Below are 19,360 nucleotides of genomic sequence, written 5' to 3'. Positions count from 1 at the left end.
CCTCCCCACCTCACGCCCCTCTCCGTGCTCCGCCCCGCGGTCCCGGGGCTGCGAGGGGCTCCGGGTTTGCCTCTGGGCTGCCCTCGAGCTTTTCCCACACGGCTGAGGCCGCCCGGTTCCGCGGCTCTGCCCGCCGCCTGTGGGCAAGGTGACCTTTCGCTTCGCCTCACCCCCAATCCGCTGTGCCAACAGGTTTCGTTATTCCCCTCTTCCCTACGGTCCGTTCCTTTGTACGAAGGAGGAGGAAATGTGTGTATTTGGGGGGAGGGGGGGGGGCCGCTCCGCGCCTCTTTTGTGCGCGTGTGGGCTGGAGCGGAGCGCCCACAGCCCTGTGAGGAGAGCGGCCCCAAAGGGCGCCTTCGTGTGAGCGGCGCCGAGTGACGGCCTGCCTCGTTGTTCTCGTCCTGTGAATGCTCACGTTTGGTTTTGAAAAAGCACAGATATTATAGAGATTAAAAACAAACAAACAAACAAAAAAGACAAAACCTGAGTCTGAATCTTAAAACTTGACGTTTAGCTCTTGAAGTTGTGACTTTTTATTGACGTAGCTTTAATGTTATGCCAGGCACTGCTGCCCAGAGCTGTGGGTGCCCCATTCCTGGAGGTGCCCATGGCCATGGATGGGTCCTGCGCAGCCTGAGCTGGTGGGGGGCAGCCAGCTTAATGCAGGGTTTGGGGCTGGATGGGCTTTAAGGTCCCTTCCAACCCAAACCTGCATTGGATTCAGTGATCAAACTTTTCTCTGTAGAACACAGTAGAGCCTAGAGCTTTCTATGGTCTCCTTACCACAAGCTGAAACAAATGATCGTAGAAGAGAATGAAGGGAAATGTTGACACGTACAGTCAGTGTTGCTTTTCTGATCCTTTTTCTGTGCCTTGATGCTGTTATCTATGCTGTTACTTTGAAGACCAGATCGAGTAACTGCCCCATCCCTGGAGGCATTCAAGGCCAGGCTGGATGTCACTCTGGGCAGCCTGGTCTGCTGGTTGGCGACCCTGCACACAGCAGGGTCTAGCAGTTGGAACTAGATGATCATTGTGGTCCTTTTCAACCCAGGCTATTCTGTGATTCCAGCTGTTAATAAGCTATTTAACTGGCTTGTATCCAGTTACTTCCCACTCATATACTTTTCCCCCAAAAAAGGTTTGGGTAGGGTGAGTTGTTTTGCATATGTCACTTAAGAATCTTGCAAGAATAGGGTCAAAGACTTTATGGTGTGGTGTGGTGCAAATGCCAAATTGCCTTCTTCCTTTTCTGCTAGAATGGGAGCTGTGTTTCCAAGTCTCTGTGCCATGGGTGTTTGCTCCTTTTTACAGTGTCTGATCTTCTCACAGTAACAGCCTTCTAGTAGAATAATTGCTGAGTCCAGAAAGTTTGTGAAGAAGCATGATACAGAATGGGGGAGAAGAAGCAGTATCAGTGTGATCAGCCCTTCACAGAATCATCATAGAATGGCCTGGGTTGAAAAGGAGCACAACGTTCATCCAGTTTCAACCCCCTGCCATGTTCTTGCGGGGTCACCAACCAGCAGCCCAGGCTGCCCAGAGCCACATCCAGCCTGGCCTGGAATGCCTGCAGGGATGGAGGGATCCACAGCCTCCTTGGGCAACCTGTTCCAGTGCCTCACCACCCTCTGGGGGAAAAACTTCCTCCTCATATCCAACCTAAACCTCCCCTGTCACCTCCCCCTAATATAGGGAAGGAACACTGCCCATTGTGAGAACTGACAGATGTGATTTTATTAGAGAGGGGGGCACAGAGACGCTTGTTTTTGCAGACTAGGCTTCCAAAATCAGTGTACCTGCAACTTGAAGTAAATACAATGGGCAGTGCAAAATGGCTTCAGATCAAAGTGGAAAGAAGGTTGCTAATTGGCATGGTTGATAATTGCCATTAAACATGGTACTTTGGTTAGACATAGGATGGAGAGATAAATTTAAATTGCCTATGGAAATAAACTAATCATTAAAGCTCTATATGAAGCTTTGTGATTTGGGACTTCAAGAATATGGCATAAGGTTGGTTTCTCCCTTTAAAAATGCTTTAATATTTTAGATTGGCTACAGAGGGAGTTCATGGTAGCAAAGTCTGTGGGCTTGGTGAGACTTTATTTCAAACACTCATTTATTTCATTATTATTATTATTATTTTCCTTTCAGATTGAGACTGCAGTTATGGAACAGAGAACCAGAAAATGACAGAAAAATGTTAGATGCTCTCTTCTAGGACACAGTCATGTTGGAAGGGTTGGTAGCCTGGGTCCTCAACACCTATTTGGGCAAATATGTCAATAACCTGAACACAGATCAGCTCTCTGTTGCTCTTCTGAAAGGTGAAGTTCTGTTGCGTTTTCTGTAATGTTTTATGCTGTGATTTAAGGAGAGAAGTGTTTTTGTTTCTATTCCATCTCAGAGTTAACACTGTCAGTTAATATTGTGTTTAACGTTTTGTATAAATGCCTCTGATAAAGTTTTGTGCCAGCACTTTGCAGTGAATGGTAAATTCTCTTGCATTTCTATCTCTGTTGTTTCTTGTTTAAATTGGTTTAACAATGTTGACAAGATTTTCACATGTATGCTTAGCCTATCTTAATAGCTCACTTGATTTATGTAATGTTTGAATATCATTTTCCTTAATGCTGTTCGGTAACTTTCCTTTTGAGGGACTGTGGTGGGGAGTGTTCTGTAGTCTTTACCTCTTTTGTTTTGGTGCTGGTAGTTAATCATTTTACAGTAGTATCTAATTTACTGTTTCCTGCTATTTGCTGATTTTGGAGAGAATATTTTGTAACACTGCAGAACTTTTTTTTATGTGCCATGGTAATCTTCAGAAAACACTTGAAGTTTCCCTTTAGCAGTAGAAGCTGTCTCCTAGGTGGTAAAGTTCAGCTTTAAACCTTTGCCTGAGATTGTTTCTAGATGACCTCATCAAATGCTTTGAGTACGTGGCACTAAAAAATTACTGAGCATGCTGAATATCTGTGACAGTTGTTGCACAAGTTGATGTGGCAGGTTGGCTGTTCTCATGAAATCCTATTCTTTTTCTCCTTTGAAGCATGATGCTGGTTATTCTATAATATTCAAGCTGGCATTTGTACCATAAGTTTATTCAACAGACATGATTTTTTGGTGTGCTTTTAATAGGTGCTGTTGAACTGGAAAACTTACCACTAAAGAAGGATGCCTTGAAGGAACTGGAGCTGCCATTTGAAGTAAAAGCAGGTATGTATTTTGCCTGTGTGTGCAAGACAAATATTTATAACAGGAAGGATTGCATATGTTATGACTTTTACCTGTGAGTCAGAAGCTTGAACAGCTGAAGTAACCTAATTTTAACCCAGTTCTGTTTTAGCTTGTTTATTTCTTACACCTCATTTCCTTTCAAGTTTTCTAGGAGTCACAGAAGCATTTTTTACACAGGAATCTGAGAGCATCTCTGCTTTATATTTCTAGGTTTCATTGGCAAAATAACTCTGCAGATACCTTTTTATCGCCCACATGTGGATCCATGGGTAATATCTGTCTCAAAACTGCACCTAATTGGTGCGCCAGAAAAAAAGGAAGATTTTGATGAGGAAAAGGAGAAGTTGCAAGAAAGAGAACATAAGAAAGCCCTCCTTGTAGCACTTGAAGAAAAATGGAAGGTGGGTCACACTTGTTTTTCATAGTGAAAAAATTGCTGTGGTAAAGGGGTGCTGTTTTAAGTCTCCTAAGAAGCAGCTGAGAACAGATGCTTAGGAAACTGAAGTCAGGATTTGATACATGCTAACAGTGCAGTTCACACTTCCAGCCCCCTGCATGCATTGGTGATACTGGAATCTGTTTTTCTTCTCTTTGTTCAGTAATTTCAGCTAACATACATATGTGTATTGCTTCCTGCTCAGCTGTTGCAGTGCTGGTTAATTCTGATTCCTATTTTCCTTGTTTCATTTCTTTCAGAAAGAACGACAGCAGAAAGGGGAATCTTACTGGTACTCAGTTACTGCATCGATGGTCACCAGAATCGTAGAAAACATCGAAGTAAGCCTTTATAAGCCTTTAGAGAGCTTTGCCAATCTGCTAAAAACAACCTGTGCCCATTGCCTTTCACACTGTAGTCCTCAGAGAAGAAAGATGTGAATGAAAGGTGGATGTTTGGCAGAGGACTGTCCCTTTTTGGATGGAATCTCTGTGATCTCTATCTCAAACTGGTTTTGATAGGCACTGCTGGGAAGGGAAAGCCCTTCGGCCTACCAAGAGAAAGAGAGCAGCTCTTCCTGAATGGTAACACTTGGTGGATAATGAAAACCAATGGGTTTTGCTCATATTTTAATGCTTTTTGTTATAAGCCCACCAAAATGTTGGTTTATCAAGAAGAGTGGCACGTGTTGTCTTCATAAAAGATAAGTTTTAAAGAAAGTAGTCACAGAGTTTCTGCTGATAAATGATTTTGAATATTTGTTCCAGCTCCCAACGTCTTCCATGATTCTTTTTCTGCAGTTACAAAAAAATCTGGCACGTCCCTCCTACATTGCAAAATGACTCAAAAATATGGCTGCTGAGCTCTGTAGATTTTCTCTTTGGAAGTCCTAATGTAGTTAATGACACTTCAGCATTTAGGTGCTGCACATTATTAATTATTTCTATTTAAGAACCTAAATTGACAAAGTTTGTCTATTGGTCTCCATGAAAAGAGTTTTCCTTTCTTGGTGCAGATAGAATGGCTGTATGTTTGCTTTTCAGCTCTCTAGAGGCAGTTTAGAAGAAGATGCCTCAGCCCAACTGCTTTTCCTGATATATTTGAGAAGGACTTATCTATTGCAAGAGCTCGAGGCAAGAGTGTCTCTGCTTAATGCAGTCTTAGACTTGACACACAGAGAAACTACCATGACTGTGTGCTCTCATCCAGGCTGGATGTGGCTCTGGGCAGCTTGGTCTACTGGTTGGCCATCCTGCACATTGCAGAGCATTGAAACCAGCTGATCATTGTGGTCCTTTTCAACCCAGTCCATTCTACGATTCTATGATTCTCTTTAAGGGTTTACTAATGAAAAATTACTTTTTTGGGTCATCTTTTGCTGCTCTTAGTTCGTATATGTGGCCCATGGTGATGATTCTGGTCTATTAAATGGATTTGAGTCTTTGATTGGCAGTTGCACATCTGTCTTGAAAATGGCAAATAATGATAGCAAAATAAATTGCACTGACATGTGCAAGGGTCTAATTGATTGGGGGGAGAGGGCAGGGAGCTGCACAGCACTGCTGTGTGCTTAATGATGGAAATAGTTGTCTCCAGTAATATACTTATTTTTCCTTTTGTAGTTAAAAATTCAGGATGTCCATCTGAGGTTTGAAGATGATGTCACCAATCCGTTGCAGCCTTTTGCATTTGGCGTATGCATCAAAAATGTCTCCATGCAGAATGCAGTGTTTGAGCCAGTAAGTGTTGTTGAGGAACGTGGGGCAGCTAAGATGTGGTGCTGTACTTTATGAGTACTAGTAAATACGCAGTCAAAAAGTCTTTTTAATAATCTGGTTATTTTTATAAATTGACTCTGGGTTTTTCCTGCTATTTTTCAAGTAAGCAGAACTACAAACATCGTGGATGTGTTGTGTCATTGCCTTCATTCAGTCCTTCTATTTCAGGTAGAGAAACTGATGCGGAAAAAGCAGTTAGATGTTGCTGACTTCAGTATTTATTGGGATACAGATTGCACTTTATTGGGTGACCTGCCTCCTGCTCAGCTACAGGTATAAGAGAAAGAGCCTTTTTTTTTTTTTCTTTCTTTCATTTTGTGTTCTTTCTATATGATAGCCATAACTGACTTACATTTTACTGGATCTGGTGCTTTTAAGAGCAGCAGAAGTTTATAGCTTTGTGTTATCATGGCAGAATACAAAGGTAAGCCACAAAAGTTGTGCTGTGAGATACCTTGTGCTTAACCTTCAAAGAGGAAACTTAAGAGTTATTGTAAATGACCTGTTAATGGAGTGTATTCTGATACATTAAACCAATATATCCTAATGCATATTGTACACTCATTTCATGTAGAAAAAATGTCCTTGTAACCCACAGGAAGCCATGGATAAAAGTATGGAAAGCCATGATCATAATTACATCATGGAACCTGTATGCACGTCTGCTCTTCTGAAGAGGAATTGTTCAAAGGAGCCTTTAAGGTCTCGCCAGACTCCACGACTCGAGTGTGACATTGTGCTTGAGACCATACCCCTGAAGCTGTCCCAGGTAACCAGTGCTCACCTTCTCTTCACTCCCAGTATCTCAGACAGATCACTCAGTAGCAGAGTGGGTGAGGCCACTGGGAACTCCTCAGCCTGTCCAAACTAGCTAGGCTTCAGGATTGCTCAGCTGTGTGTGCTTTATTGAGCCTGCTTGGTGGTCAGGTTCTAACCAAATGACTAATGGAAGAAGGCACTCCTTAGTGGTTTGTTGATCACAGTGTCTGCAGAGTCACACTGGGAATTTGATACTGGGCTTCCCGTTCTCTTCCCACCTGCTGGCTGTTGTTCATATGTTCCTGAAGATTCTGCTGGTAAAATCATAGAATTATAGAATGGCCTGGGTTGAAAAGGACCATGATGATCATCGAGTTTCAACCCCCTGCTATGTGCAGGGTCACCAACCAGCAGACTGGGCTGCCCAGAGCAAATGGCAATGAAAGAAAATGAAGTCTTGAATTACGTATCTCTAAAAGAAAAGTTGCTGTTTCAAACAGTGAAATAAATGTAGGACTGTTGCAATTTCTTCACCTTCCTGGTTGCAAAATTGGCAGTGTTTGTAACAGATTAAATAGCAATAGCCTAAAATCAGTATTTTCTTAAAGCTTTAGCTTTAGAGACAAGTGAAAGGAGTACATTAAAGAACTTGATTTAAAATCAAGTCTTTCAAATAGGAAGTTTGTAAATTGAGTTTCTGCTGGGATAATGTGACACCAGAGAGCAATGATATGATAAACATTGATCCTGATTCTGAAGCTGTTTGCAGACTGTCAGTGCAGATAAACAAAACCTGTGGTTGTTTCACCTCTCCCTCCCTTTTCATTTGGAAAGCACTCCAGTATTGGCTAATTATCTTTCTGCTCTTTAACTAAAAGATGCAGTATCAGCAGATCATGGCATTTCTAAAGGAACTGGCTAGAAAGGAACGGCAGCTTAAATTCAGAAAGTGGAGACCAAAGGTTACAGTAACAGAGAAGTAAGTATATCTGTGGATGTGTTGTTGAATTAGTGTGACATTGAAACCTGCACTAGGCAGAGTTGAACGAAGACAGATATTTGTAAGAAATGATACAGCAGTCATGTATTAGAATTTAAATTTTCGTGTTGTGTTTCCTTACCTCATAAAACTTTTAAATATGCCCATGTAATCCAAATTGAATAGCACCAGTTTGATACTACTCAACTTGCAGAACAAACCTGTATGTGCTGTCTGTAATACCAGTGCCTTTTCTAACCAGTTCCCTTTGTTTTCTCCCTGGGCTCCTTTTGGACCAGTTTGACATGCATTCTTCTTTTTTTTTCTTGTTATTTTTGGTAAATATCAGTGCTCTAATAACTTAAAAACATTTCAGTTGCCGAGAGTGGTGGATCTTTGCTTTGAATGCCAACCTTTCGGAGATCAGGGAGCAGAGGCAGCGTTCTACATGGGAGTTTGTGTTACATCGGGCCCAGGATGCAGTATCTTATACTGACTTGTATTATTGCAAGTTGAAGGGGGAGCTGCTCACTGCTGCAGAGCAGGTATTTAGATCTGGGATTTTGTGGTGTAGATGAATTGTCTTCTGTCAGTTTTTTTTTTTACTTCTTTTTTTTCCTCCACTTAATGTTAGGCTTGAGAATTTAGGAGGAGAACGTAATGAACCTGTGTTCTACTTGAGGAGGGAGAAACCGTGTGGGCTGTAATTAATTGCTTCCTATCTGTTGGAGCAGTGGGACTTTTTCCTCAAATCCATCATGCACACCTTTCTTATGCAATCTTACTGAAACCTGAATTTGGATGTAATCCTTCCTTGTGTTATTTGGATGTGAACTGTAAGGGTACCTCACATACTGGGAGCTTTTATAATAACTGTCAAAGCAAGAACCATAATATAAAAGATAAGAGTTTTATTTAATGCAGTGTCTTCAGCAGAACTGTGAAACATAACAGTGGCAATGCCATTGGAAAACTATAATTGGTTGAACCATAAGCTTCCAGAAAGAGCGTTTAATCAGTGCAAAGAAGATAAAGTCAAATGCCATGACACCAGGCTTGAGTAACTGAATATGAATTTTACACAGTTCAGCTACTTTGATATTCAAGATAAAAGGTTCTTTGCTCATCCTTTGCATGGTTTAGATTTTGTGCTGAACTTTGCTCTTCATTCATGACAGGAGGATATCATTGGTTTTTATTATTGAAAGTATTATTAAAATAATGTACCTTACAGTACAAAGGGATTTGAGATAGTGAGAATGTCAGTATTGTGGTTGCCTGTGTGATTTCCTGTGCTTAGGCGTTTGGATCCTGACATGAGCACTGTGTTGGTTTGCCATGAATCCTAATTGTATTGTAGAGATGTTAAATGTTTTTGTGAGCCAAGATTCTTTTAGAACAGCTACTTCATCTTTTTTGTCTTCTTAGGCAGAAATGCATCGCATTGAGGACGAGCAAACTTATGAAGAATTGAAGATCCTCTGTGAGATAGTTCATGATAAATTTCATGACCTAGCTGAGGTGAGAAGCATTCTGCATCCATGGCAGTATTTAAAATCTTGATGTGAATTATTTTGGGTTGTGTTCACTCCTAGAGAGTGTTAGCTTGTATTGGTTTTGATTTTTGAAGTGTGGCATCAGTGCTAGTGTTGCAAACAATGCTTGATTCCTCCACTGTCAGTTTTGTGTCACCTTTCATAGTGAGTTTGTGACCATCATATGATGGTCTTCCTCAATAGTACTCTTGCCAGAATTTGTTCCATCTTAGAAACTGGTATACTGAATGTAAGAGTGTGAAGTAGGTGGAATCATATCTTGATATTATTAAGTTTTATGTGCTTGTGATGTTCTTCCATTTATAAGCATTTATGTCTTTAATGTTCATATACAGAGCATTAAAGAACCATTGCCTGATTCTCCTGGAGCTTCTCCTTCAGCAGAATCTGCACATGGCAGTAGCACTGGGATGCTGCAGTACCTTCAGTCTTGGTTTCCTGGTTGGGGAGGTTGGTATGGATACACACAGCAGCCTTACGAAGGTGAACCTTTTGAAGGGCTTTTGCCAGACTCCCAGGAGCAGTGGAATCCAGAAGACATGCTAGGTATGACTGTGGGGTTTTGTGTTTCTTTTTAAGGCTTCTCACAAGCATGAACAGGAAAAAAAAACCCTCTTCAGTACTGGTGTATCCCTATTACTAAAATGATATATAGAATACGTCTACTTCTAAATGCTTTAGATGTTTGTGGCAAAGAGTTTTGAGACATTTCCATTCAAGTGGGTAGGGGTAGTGTGTGCTGTGACTGTACTGGGTTGTTGGGGCCATCTTAAATTTAGGTTTATTGCTCCTTAATTGCAATGGGAAAGTTCTTCTGAGCATTCGGTTTTGTTAAGTAAAAAGGTGTGTCTGCATGGGTTTTTGTTTCTTTTTCTACCCCCACCCCCCTTAGAGATGGGGAAATAGTTATCTTACAATTCAAAGAAACCCTTCTGTTCTTTAGTAACCTTCCAGAAACTTGAGTTATGTTACATAAATGATCTTTTGTTGTTGTTTTTTTATTAGGTGCAGATGATTTTTTTGATCCTGCTGCAGATGCCTCCAGCATGAATACATTCACAAAGAGAGATCACGTATTTGCTAAACTAAACCTGCAGTTGCAAGGTGGCTCTTTCACTCTGTTGCATAAGGAGAAGAAAGTGGCACGTGCTGAGGAGAGTGCTTTTATGCAGCTGGAGTTTTCAGGTATTGAGTCAATTTCTGTTTGCTCTTTGTCTTAGAAAAGGAGCTTTGTCCACCTTGTGACCTTCCTCTGACTTGTTTTTAATCCATTTTAAACATTTTTATACTGAAACGAAGTTTAAAATGAGTTCACCAAGCCAGCTTGGAGAAAGTGAAAATAGAAATAAATGCTGTGCTGCCTACTAAGAGAAATAAAATGATTTTGTCTTTGTGTTGCAGGTGTGAAGATCTTAGCGGAATCCCTTCCTCGCAGAAATTCTTCCCTTCTAAAAGTGCAGCTTGGTGGACTTTTTCTGAGGGATTTGGCAACTGAAGGGACCATATTCCCTGTCCTTGTTTTCCCTAATCCTGTAGGTGAACTGACCCTGAATTACTGTGTAAGATGTGTGCGTATGGAAAGAGTAAACGTTACAAAATGCAACACAGCTGTTTCCCTTGGTTTGTGTCTTATCCCTAAAAGAGGAAATGAACTTTGAAGAAAAATCTCCATTTCTTGAATGTACTTTTGCCCTCCTTTTCTAAGGATAACTCATAGAAATCTCCACTGTTTGCTCTGTGTGCTTGCAGCTTCAACATTACAGTTACACTTTGGGAAGAGAATAACGTACTTGAACAGGCTTTCATTTTGGAGCAGTCAGCATTGCTGCTTAATCAGTAATTGGTCATTTTCATAGAGTTGTTTGCTCCAAATGAGTAAGGATTTATTTCACCTGCTTGCTGTTGCAGTGAGTAGAAATAGAGAACCAGGAATGCAAAAGCTGTTTCTTCTTCCTAATGAATAACTGTAGAGATTTGAAATATCTCTTCTAAGCAGAAAAAAAAAGTTTCAGTCTAATTCTATGAGAATTTTACCCTGCTTTTGCTTTTTAGTTTGTAGAAAACAGACTGAAACTTGCACTTCAGGCTTTGGCTGCTCCATGAGATAGTTGTGCTTCCTTCTGGTTTGACTGTATCAAAGAAAAAATGCATAAAAAGGTCTCAGGCAACACATATGATTCACTTAAAATGACCACAAGTCTGATAAGGAAAAAACTTTGTTTTGAGTTGGTTGACTTTTTTCTCACTTTTTTTTTCTCTCTCTTAAATTGTTACAAGCAAAAAGAGGTTGGCTGTGTATCTTCCTTTGGGCTCCAGAATTTGTCATCTGAAATGACGAACCAAAGTGCTGGTAGGTGCTTGAGCCTCTTTTTAAAGGCGAGTGTGTGAGATAATTTGTACCAACCAGAAGTCAGTTATTCAGACTTGGGGTTTTGATTTTTGTGTCTGTTTTGATTGGTTTTTTTGGTAGTGTTTCTTTGTGTGTCTTTTGTTGTTTTTTTTTCTCCCCCAGTAGTTTTGTTGTTTGTGTAACTTGTTTTGTATTCCATTGCAGATCCCGATGCCCCAGTGTTTGAGATGCTCTATGAAAGAAATCCTATCCACAGCAATTTTGAGAGGCGCCTGGAAGTCAGCACCAGACCTCTAAATATTATTTACAATCCCCAAGCCATTAAGAAAGTAGCCGACTTCTTCTACAAGGGAAGGGTTCATGCCTCAGGTTAACCTTTAATATATATTTTTTGTGTGGCTTTTTGTTTTTTTTTTTTTTTTGTGATATATATCTTTATTTTTATCCTTAGAAATTTAAAGCACTAATCAAATCTCCTCTTTAAATTCAAATTTGAATTTCTGAGATTTTTCTGAGATGTCTCTGAGTGATTTTCCTGTTTAATCAATTTCCCTTGGGCAGACTCCTGTAACTTTCACTTTCAAATTGCAAGTTGTTGCTATGAGCTACATAGCATAGCATATGCATAGCTATGAGTTGCTATGAACACATGATGAGTGTTCGTGCCACCTGAATTAAAATACTTAACTAAGGCAGAACACTTCTGTAAGCTTTCCTGGAAAAGCATGGAGAGCAACAAGTTATTGTGGAGTACGAATAGATACAGGCAAAATTGTGTTCTTATCTTACATTTTATTGCTAAAATGAACTGATTCTCTGTTAGAATAAATAAATATAAGTCTTTTTTTTCTTTTTTTTCTCCTGATAAATAACAGCTAAACAAAATTAATACCTATTTCTTTTTTAAATGTCCCGCACAGGTTTTGGATATCAGTCTGAGTTAGAGGCCAAAGTGGCTGAAGCTGCCAGAAGACAGTACAACAAGCTGAAAATGCAGACGAAAGCTGAAATCAGGCAAACTATTGATCGTTTGCTAGTAGGAGACTTCATTGTAAGTTGTTGGCCACAAGTGGTTGTGTTGGCTTTCTTGACAAATGGTTTAGCACTTGAAACCCTCAATAGCAGAGCTGTATTTTTCTGCTATTGAGTGTGAGATCACAGAATCACAGAATCACCCGGGTTGGAAGGGACCCCAAGGATCATGTAGTTCCAACCCCCCTGCCTAGCAGGGCCACCAAACATACACATTCAGATCAGGAACATACACATTCAGATCAGAGATGTGACAGTGGAAAAGTGCCTAACTGCGGTGATATGTTTGGCATGGCATTTTTATTTGATTTTATTTCTATGTTGTGAGTCATTTTTTCTTTCTTCTTAAACTTCCAGGAAAACAGCAAAAGCTGGACAGTGTGCCTTGATATTTCTGCCCCTCAGGTGATCTTTCCTGATGATTTCAAATTTGTGGATCCAGTGTTAGTTGTCATAGATCTGGGAAGAATACTGCTAACCAATTCTCAAGGTATGGTTTAGTATTATTGTAGTTTTCGTTTTCCTTCCACCTTCTCCCAGAAACTCCTGTTTCTTTGTGGAAAGTAGAGGTGTCTCAAGAGTTGTTCCTCTGTAGACGTGTAGTTTCACAAACAATTCTGCTGTTAGTGATAATTTTTGAATTAATATTTAGCTGGTGTTTTTTAAAAGTAATGGAAAGTGGGACACGGGTTTTCTTTAGGGCAGGGGTTTGAGGTTACTTATTAAATGAAATAGTCTCTTTATAATCTTATACCTCTTGAAGGCTTTAAGCAGGTGTGAAGCTAGTGTTTCAGGCCCTTTACCAAAGATGAGATTTTTGTTTTGAGGGATACAAAACTTAGCTGTTGAATACTTTGTGGGGACAATGTTCCCAGTGAGAGTATGCTTTGAATAAGCCCTCCAGCTCTGAAGTCATATGGATCTGTTCTTAGCATGTGTGTGCAGCTAATTAATAAAAATGAATGGAAAATTGTGTTCTTTGCTTATGTTAGAAGTTAAAATCATTGCTTCTTAAACAACTCATTGCTTCCTTCCTGTTCCATTGGGAAAACAGTGAATGAAAATTAAAATGAAATTTGAGTGTATGGTGTTTGCCAATATGTTTAAATATTTAAAAAATGAAAGAGATACCAATGGGCTATTCATTGAATTTTTAAAAAGTACAGCTCCAGGGTGAGTAGTTTTGTGGTGCAGTGAAAAGTCAAGGTGTTGAGCTCAGAATTATCTGCAGTGATGTTTTGTCTACTGTGCAGTAACTTCTGTGTCAGGGCAAACTAGAACAAGAACAAAAATTGTTTACAGAAGATACATCTTTGTTTCCCTTTGGAACCAATGCATCAGCCTGGTAGGAGTAGTTTGAGCTACAAGGAAATTTGGAAGATAGAATCCCTGCTTTGCAGAGTAGAAAAAATCTTTTTCTCATGATAAAAAGAGGTTTAAAAATATACAATTTAAAATAAAGTTGTCACATATTGGATCAGCAATATATTGAAGTTAAGTATTTCTTTTAGATGATTTAAAGGAATTTATGATCAAATCCTGAAGGGTCTCAAAAGGCTTGCTTAGGCAGGTTAATGGATTACTTCATTTCTTTATTTAAACAGCTTCTGATAACAGTAAAGCTTGTAGTAATAGAAAGTGGATTAAAAAATGAGAAAATAGTGTCTTCTAATAGATTTTTTTAATACATTGTGACTGACATCTGCATCCATGTAAAAGAGGTGTAGTAGATTTCCTGTTGAGAATAGAGAAAGTGACAGTGGAAGGGGCAAGGACAGTACTGGAGGTACCCTGTGTTTTAAAAATACAGCATCAATCAGGATGATCAGGTAATGATGGGAAATATCCAAGGAGAGGGGAATACTTCTGTTTGCTTATTTATTTGTTTGATTTTTTTTTAATTTAATCCACAGAAGAATCTAAAAGGAATGCGGATACTTTTTCACCAGAATTCAATGAGTTAAGTGATGAAGAATATAAAACACCTCTTGCAACTCCTCCTAATACTCCACCACCTGAAACCAGCACTAACAGTGGAATCAAACTCTCTGAATTTACTGGAGTAGAAATAAGTGAAGAGCAGTTACAAGCACACTTAATGAGTAAGAAAATGTACGAGAGATACACGCTTTCATTTCTGGATCTTCAGATCATGGTGGGTCGAGTGAAAGACAACTGGAAACACGTTCAGGACAGTGATGTGGGTCCAACACATGTGGTAGAAAAATTCAATGTTCACCTGCAGTTGGAGCGCAGATTGATATACACATCTGACCCCAAATACCCAGGAGCTGTCTTGTCTGGCAGTTTACCGGACTTGAAAATTCATATCAATGAAGATAAAATATTGGCTTTGAAGAACTGTTGCACACAGCTGAGTGCATCTGAAACGAAGTCATCAGATGGCCTCAATCTAGGGAAAGATAAGATTTTTCTGGAGGTTGACCAGCTTGGCACTTTGCATGATTCTGTAATGAATCTGACACAGAGCGTTGTGATGCTCGAGCAGCATACCAGGGAAGTTCTTGTTGAATCTCAGCTGCTACTGGCTGAGTTCAAAGTAAACTGTATGCAGCTGGGCGTTGAAAGTAATGGACGGTATATTTCTGTACTGAAGGTTTTTGGCACCAATGCCCATTTTGTGAAAAGGCCTTACGATGCAGAAGTGTCTCTGACTGTTCATGGACTGTTACTTGTTGATACTATGCAAACATATGGAACAGATTTTGACCTTTTGATGGCTTCTCATAAGAATCTGAGTTTTGATGTGCCAACAGGAAGTCTCAGAGACAGCAGGGCTCAGTCACCAGTTTACGGACCGTGTGATGCACACCCCATTGACGCATCCAGTCTGACAGAGAGATGTGCTGCTGCATCAAATACTTCATCTGGCAACAGTGGAAAAGATCAAGAGTCTTTGATAAAATTGGAGTATCAGTTTGTGAGCGCAGAATGCCCATCAATGAATTTGGATAGCAGCCTGCAGGTGATCTCTGTACAGGTGAACAACCTGGATATCATCCTCAATCCAGAGACAATTGTTGAACTGATTGGGTTTCTCCAGAAATCTTTCCCGAAGGAGAAAGAAGATTCCAGTCCTCAACCTTTAATGGACGACACGGAAAGAGATTGGAGGGAGCAGGAAACCTTTCAGTCTACTTACGTACAGAATACAGAGGTAGCAGTTGATATTCACTGGTTGAATATCCTCCTCCTCAGGACAGTTGGAATGACAAATGGAGAAAAATATGGCAGAAAAATTGCAACAGCCAGTATTGGTGGTACCAAAGTTAATGTTTCCATGTGCAGTAAGTTTGATGTGAATGGCTCTCTTGGATGTCTTCACCTGATGGATTTAACACAAGACAGTGTTAAGAACCAGTATGTTGTCAGCATAGGGAATACAGGAAGGTATGAAAATCTCATTGGTGATGTAGACTACTTTGAATCTTTATTCTTTAGACTTGATGATGGAAGTGGCCTTCCAGATGCGTTAAGTTTTACTCTGACCGAAAAGTCAAAAGAGGAATGCTCTCTCAATCTCAGAATGGCCTCCTTACACTACAACCACTCCGCTAAATTTCTGAAAGAACTGACTTTGTCAATGGATGAATTGGAAGAGAATTTCCGCAGCATGCTGAAAAGTGCAGCTTCAAAAGTTACTACAGTCTTGGCAACTAAAACTGCTGAATACAGTGAAATGGTTTCTTTGTTTGATACGACGCCAAGATCAAGAGATGTTGCCAACTTAGAAGACAATGATGGCTTTGCATTTGGATCACCACCTCTCAAAAGCGATACTATTAAGCTTATATTGAACATCAACATTGAATCACCAATTGTCTCAATACCTCGAAAGCCTGGTAGCCCTGAGCTGCTTGTAGGTCACCTAGGACAAATATCTATACAGAATTTTGTACCAGGAGAAGATGAGTCTACAAGTGATAGACTGCAAGTTGAAATAAAAGATATTAAAATGTATTCTTTAAATACCAGCCAGTTTATGAGCAAGAAGGAGTCTGCAAGTGAAGTATCTCAGGGTCTTCATTCTTCAGGTCCTGCCAGTATTAATAGCCAGGAGGAATCCCAATTTACTCGTCACGACTTCTTTGAATCATTACATAAAGGCCATGGTATGTTAATCAAAGGACTCTTTATTATTTTTAATATTAATGGTAGAGAGGGCTAAAAATGTGTTTTGGTTGTAGGCTTGCTTATGTACTGCCTCACCCCATCCTCCTGAAATGTGCTGCTCAATTTTAAATAAAATGAGCAAGTCCTTTTATTTGTATCCATTTTTATTTTCCTAATCAAGAACTGAATAATGTCTTTTGTGCAGAAATTTAACAAAACGCGGCCAACATTGCTGAGAAATCTTGGTTCATAGCTCCTGCATCATCCCTGCTGTGCAGTCCTTATACGTTAATCAATTCATGTATTATAACATTGTTCTCATTTCACTTTTTCTTAACAGCTTTCCACATTCTGAATAACACCACCATCCAGTTTAAATTAGAGAAGATACCCCTAGGGAGAGATTTAGATGTAACATTCCCGCTGAGTAACGAAGACTTTGGAATCACAAACATCATGAAAATTGAAGGGAAATTTGTGAACCCTCTTCAGGTATGGTAACTTAGTAATCCTGTTATCAATATAAACACATGTTTTCTCCATATTGGATACAAATTTTTCAGGGAAGTATCTTCAAATATAGGTAGTTATTTCAGAGTTACAGAGAGCTACCGTGTTGACTGTGGTTGTTTTTTTTCTGTATTGTAGGTTGTGTTAGCAAAACATGTGTATGAACAGGTCCTGCAAACCCTGGATAATTTAATTTACAATGAAGACTTGAACAAATTTCCAGCTGCTGCTGCATCTTCAATTTGTCACAGTTCTCCATCAGCATCAGCTCTCAGTACAGGCACAGAATTCTCAAGTGAACGGAAGGAAAATGGCTTATTCAGCCACTCCAGTTTTAATTCTGTTCCAAACAAGTCATTAACTATCAGGGAAACAAAGTCTTTCACTCAGATTCAAGCAAACTTCCACATCTCTGAGCTCCAGGTTCAGTTAAGTGGTGATCTTACACTCGGTGCACAAGGCCTTGTCAGCCTTAAGTTTCAGGATTTTGATGTTGAGTTTACTAAAGATCATCCTCAGACTTTGTCTATTCAGATTGCCTTGCGTTCACTGCTAATGGAAGATCTTCTAGAAAAAAAACCAGACTCTGTGTATAAGAATCTGATGGTGTCCCGTGGAGCACCCAAGCCATCCAGTTTAGCACACAAGGAATACCTTTCACAGTCATGTCCCTCAGTATCCAACGTTGAATATCCAGATATGCCACGCTCCCTGCCATCTCATATGGAAGAAGCATCCAATGTCTTTCAGCTTTACCAAAGACCAGTTTGTGCCTCACGTAAGAAACAAAAAGAAGATGCTGATTCTGAATACCCACTGACTCCACCTCCTTCTCCAACAGCAGATAGATCCAAGCTGCCCTGTGGAAAAAGTCACTTTGATGATTCATTGGTTCATATCAATATATTTCTAGTGGATAGGAAACATCCTGAGTTTTCCTCTCGCTATAGCAAGATTAATCGCAGCATAGATGTCGATTTCAATTGCCTGGATGTCTTAATAACTCTGCAAACCTGGGTGGTGATACTGGATTTCTTTGGGATTGGATCCACTGCTGACAACCACGCAATGAAGCTGCAACCTGAAGATGCTCAGCAGACATCTAAATCAGAAGTAAATACCTCGTCTGTTTGTGCAGCTCAAGAGCCTGTAAACACTAAGCTGGATTTGAAGGTATGGTGCCTGAGGTGCAAAATCATAATGGTATTGTCTACCATAGAACTTCTGCTTTATGGAAACTTAAGTCACATTTGCATTTTGCAGTGAAGAACACAGTTAAAACAGTAGATTTAAAGTATGTATGTATGTAGGTTTTGTGAGGGAGAAGTTGCAGAAAACATTTATTTGCAAATGGATTGGCTCCCTTACTCTGTCATCCTCCATACACATGTATATATGTCTCTTAAAGAGAGGCTGAAGTAGTACTTTCCATGTTCATCTTTATGGGGCTCTCCTGGATAGAGTCTGGACAGTGAGAGCCTAGAGAAGTGCAAGTCCTGTGGGAGGTGGTTTTTGTTTCCCTGGGGCAACACAAGGCAGAATCTCAGTGTTGGTGGTCTCTGAAGTAGTTACCTGTCCTTGGAGCTGACATACTGGAATTGGAACAGCTGTTCTGGGTGCTGTGGAGTGTACTTCAAAAATATATGCATATATATGCTTGTATAGCTTTACATACGTACATGTTTATGAATGTAGACATGCAGTAACATAGTCTTTGTCCAGAGGTGCTGTAGGAAACATTCCCTGGAGGCATTCAAGGCCAGGCTGGATGTGGCTCTGGGCAGCTTGGTCATCCTGCACATAGCAGGGGGTTGGAATGAGATGATCGTTGTGGTCCTTTTCAACCCAGGCCATTCTATGATTCTGTGTTAATAAATGGCAAATCTTGACAAAGATAACAGTGCTGGGACATGTTGATAACCTGACTGTTCTAAGGTATTTGGGAGACTTTAGCATGCAAACAAGGATGCAAAAAGGCTGCTTTCATCGATTGTCCTGATCAGATCATTCTTTGAGTTGTAGTGAAATTGTCTTGGAAAAAAAAACCACCAGGGCAGTCCAATTATGAGCTCACACTGTGTAATGCCACCCTGTTTCTTTTTGTTTGACCAGGTCCATTCCTTGTCTTTAGTTCTGAACAAGACAACGAGTGAGCTCGCTAAAGCCAGTGTGTCAAAACTTGCAGCTCACTTGGAAATAATTGGTGAGTAGATGGGAGATGATTTAAAATAAAAGGAGATGTTACTTTTCAGTTGTGGTTTGAATTGTTTGCTGCTCATAGTTCTAGGTTTTGTATGTCCTGTTTCTAGGGTGATGCTTCTATTCCTCCCCATTGGGATAGTTCAGGATTGACTTTAAATTCTTGCAGTCCTCCCAGTTGCAGAGCAGCACAATAGTGTGTATTACTGTTTCAGAGGAAGAAAAGAGTTCTGAGTTCACAGAGTGCTGTGATTGCTGTGTGTGCAAATGATAGGGTTGCATTTGGGTTAATGTTTGTAGCAAATTGTTTCAGTATCAGGTTTTATGTTTAATTAGTGTCCTTTGTTGAGTTACTTACAGTGAGTTTATTCCACTAATACAAGT

The 19,360-nt window shown here is 40.0% G+C and overlaps 1 protein-coding gene across 5 annotated transcripts in view; it reads left to right on the top strand.

Moving 5' to 3' along the window:
- Positions 1 to 19,360, top strand: part of VPS13D (vacuolar protein sorting 13 homolog D) — an 88,093-nt gene that overhangs the window by 280 nt on the left and 68,453 nt on the right. For 4 of the 5 annotated variants that reach the window (XM_048968066.1, XM_048968065.1, XM_048968069.1 and 1 more), the window contains exons 2-22: positions 2,161 to 2,333; positions 3,145 to 3,222; positions 3,454 to 3,644; positions 3,940 to 4,020; positions 5,302 to 5,418; positions 5,626 to 5,730; positions 6,056 to 6,226; positions 7,095 to 7,195; positions 7,572 to 7,740; positions 8,624 to 8,716; positions 9,087 to 9,297; positions 9,757 to 9,936; positions 10,153 to 10,283; positions 11,029 to 11,101; positions 11,306 to 11,470; positions 12,022 to 12,152; positions 12,491 to 12,623; positions 14,047 to 16,266; positions 16,608 to 16,759; positions 16,916 to 17,950; positions 18,890 to 18,980. In XM_048968066.1, the coding sequence (XP_048824023.1) occupies positions 2,237 to 2,333; positions 3,145 to 3,222; positions 3,454 to 3,644; positions 3,940 to 4,020; positions 5,302 to 5,418; positions 5,626 to 5,730; positions 6,056 to 6,226; positions 7,095 to 7,195; positions 7,572 to 7,740; positions 8,624 to 8,716; positions 9,087 to 9,297; positions 9,757 to 9,936; positions 10,153 to 10,283; positions 11,029 to 11,101; positions 11,306 to 11,470; positions 12,022 to 12,152; positions 12,491 to 12,623; positions 14,047 to 16,266; positions 16,608 to 16,759; positions 16,916 to 17,950; positions 18,890 to 18,980 (5,725 nt within the window). In that variant the 5' untranslated portion in view covers positions 2,161 to 2,236. The remainder of the gene's footprint in view (positions 1 to 2,160; positions 2,334 to 3,144; positions 3,223 to 3,453; positions 3,645 to 3,939; positions 4,021 to 5,301; positions 5,419 to 5,625; positions 5,731 to 6,055; positions 6,227 to 7,094; positions 7,196 to 7,571; positions 7,741 to 8,623; positions 8,717 to 9,086; positions 9,298 to 9,756; positions 9,937 to 10,152; positions 10,284 to 11,028; positions 11,102 to 11,305; positions 11,471 to 12,021; positions 12,153 to 12,490; positions 12,624 to 14,046; positions 16,267 to 16,607; positions 16,760 to 16,915; positions 17,951 to 18,889; positions 18,981 to 19,360) is intronic. The other variant, XM_048968067.1, reaches the window with a different exon arrangement.

This window comes from Lagopus muta, chromosome 21, assembly GCF_023343835.1.
Source record: "Lagopus muta isolate bLagMut1 chromosome 21, bLagMut1 primary, whole genome shotgun sequence".
NCBI lineage: Eukaryota > Metazoa > Chordata > Aves > Galliformes > Phasianidae > Lagopus > Lagopus muta.
This window is presented reverse-complemented; position numbering and strand designations above follow the sequence as displayed.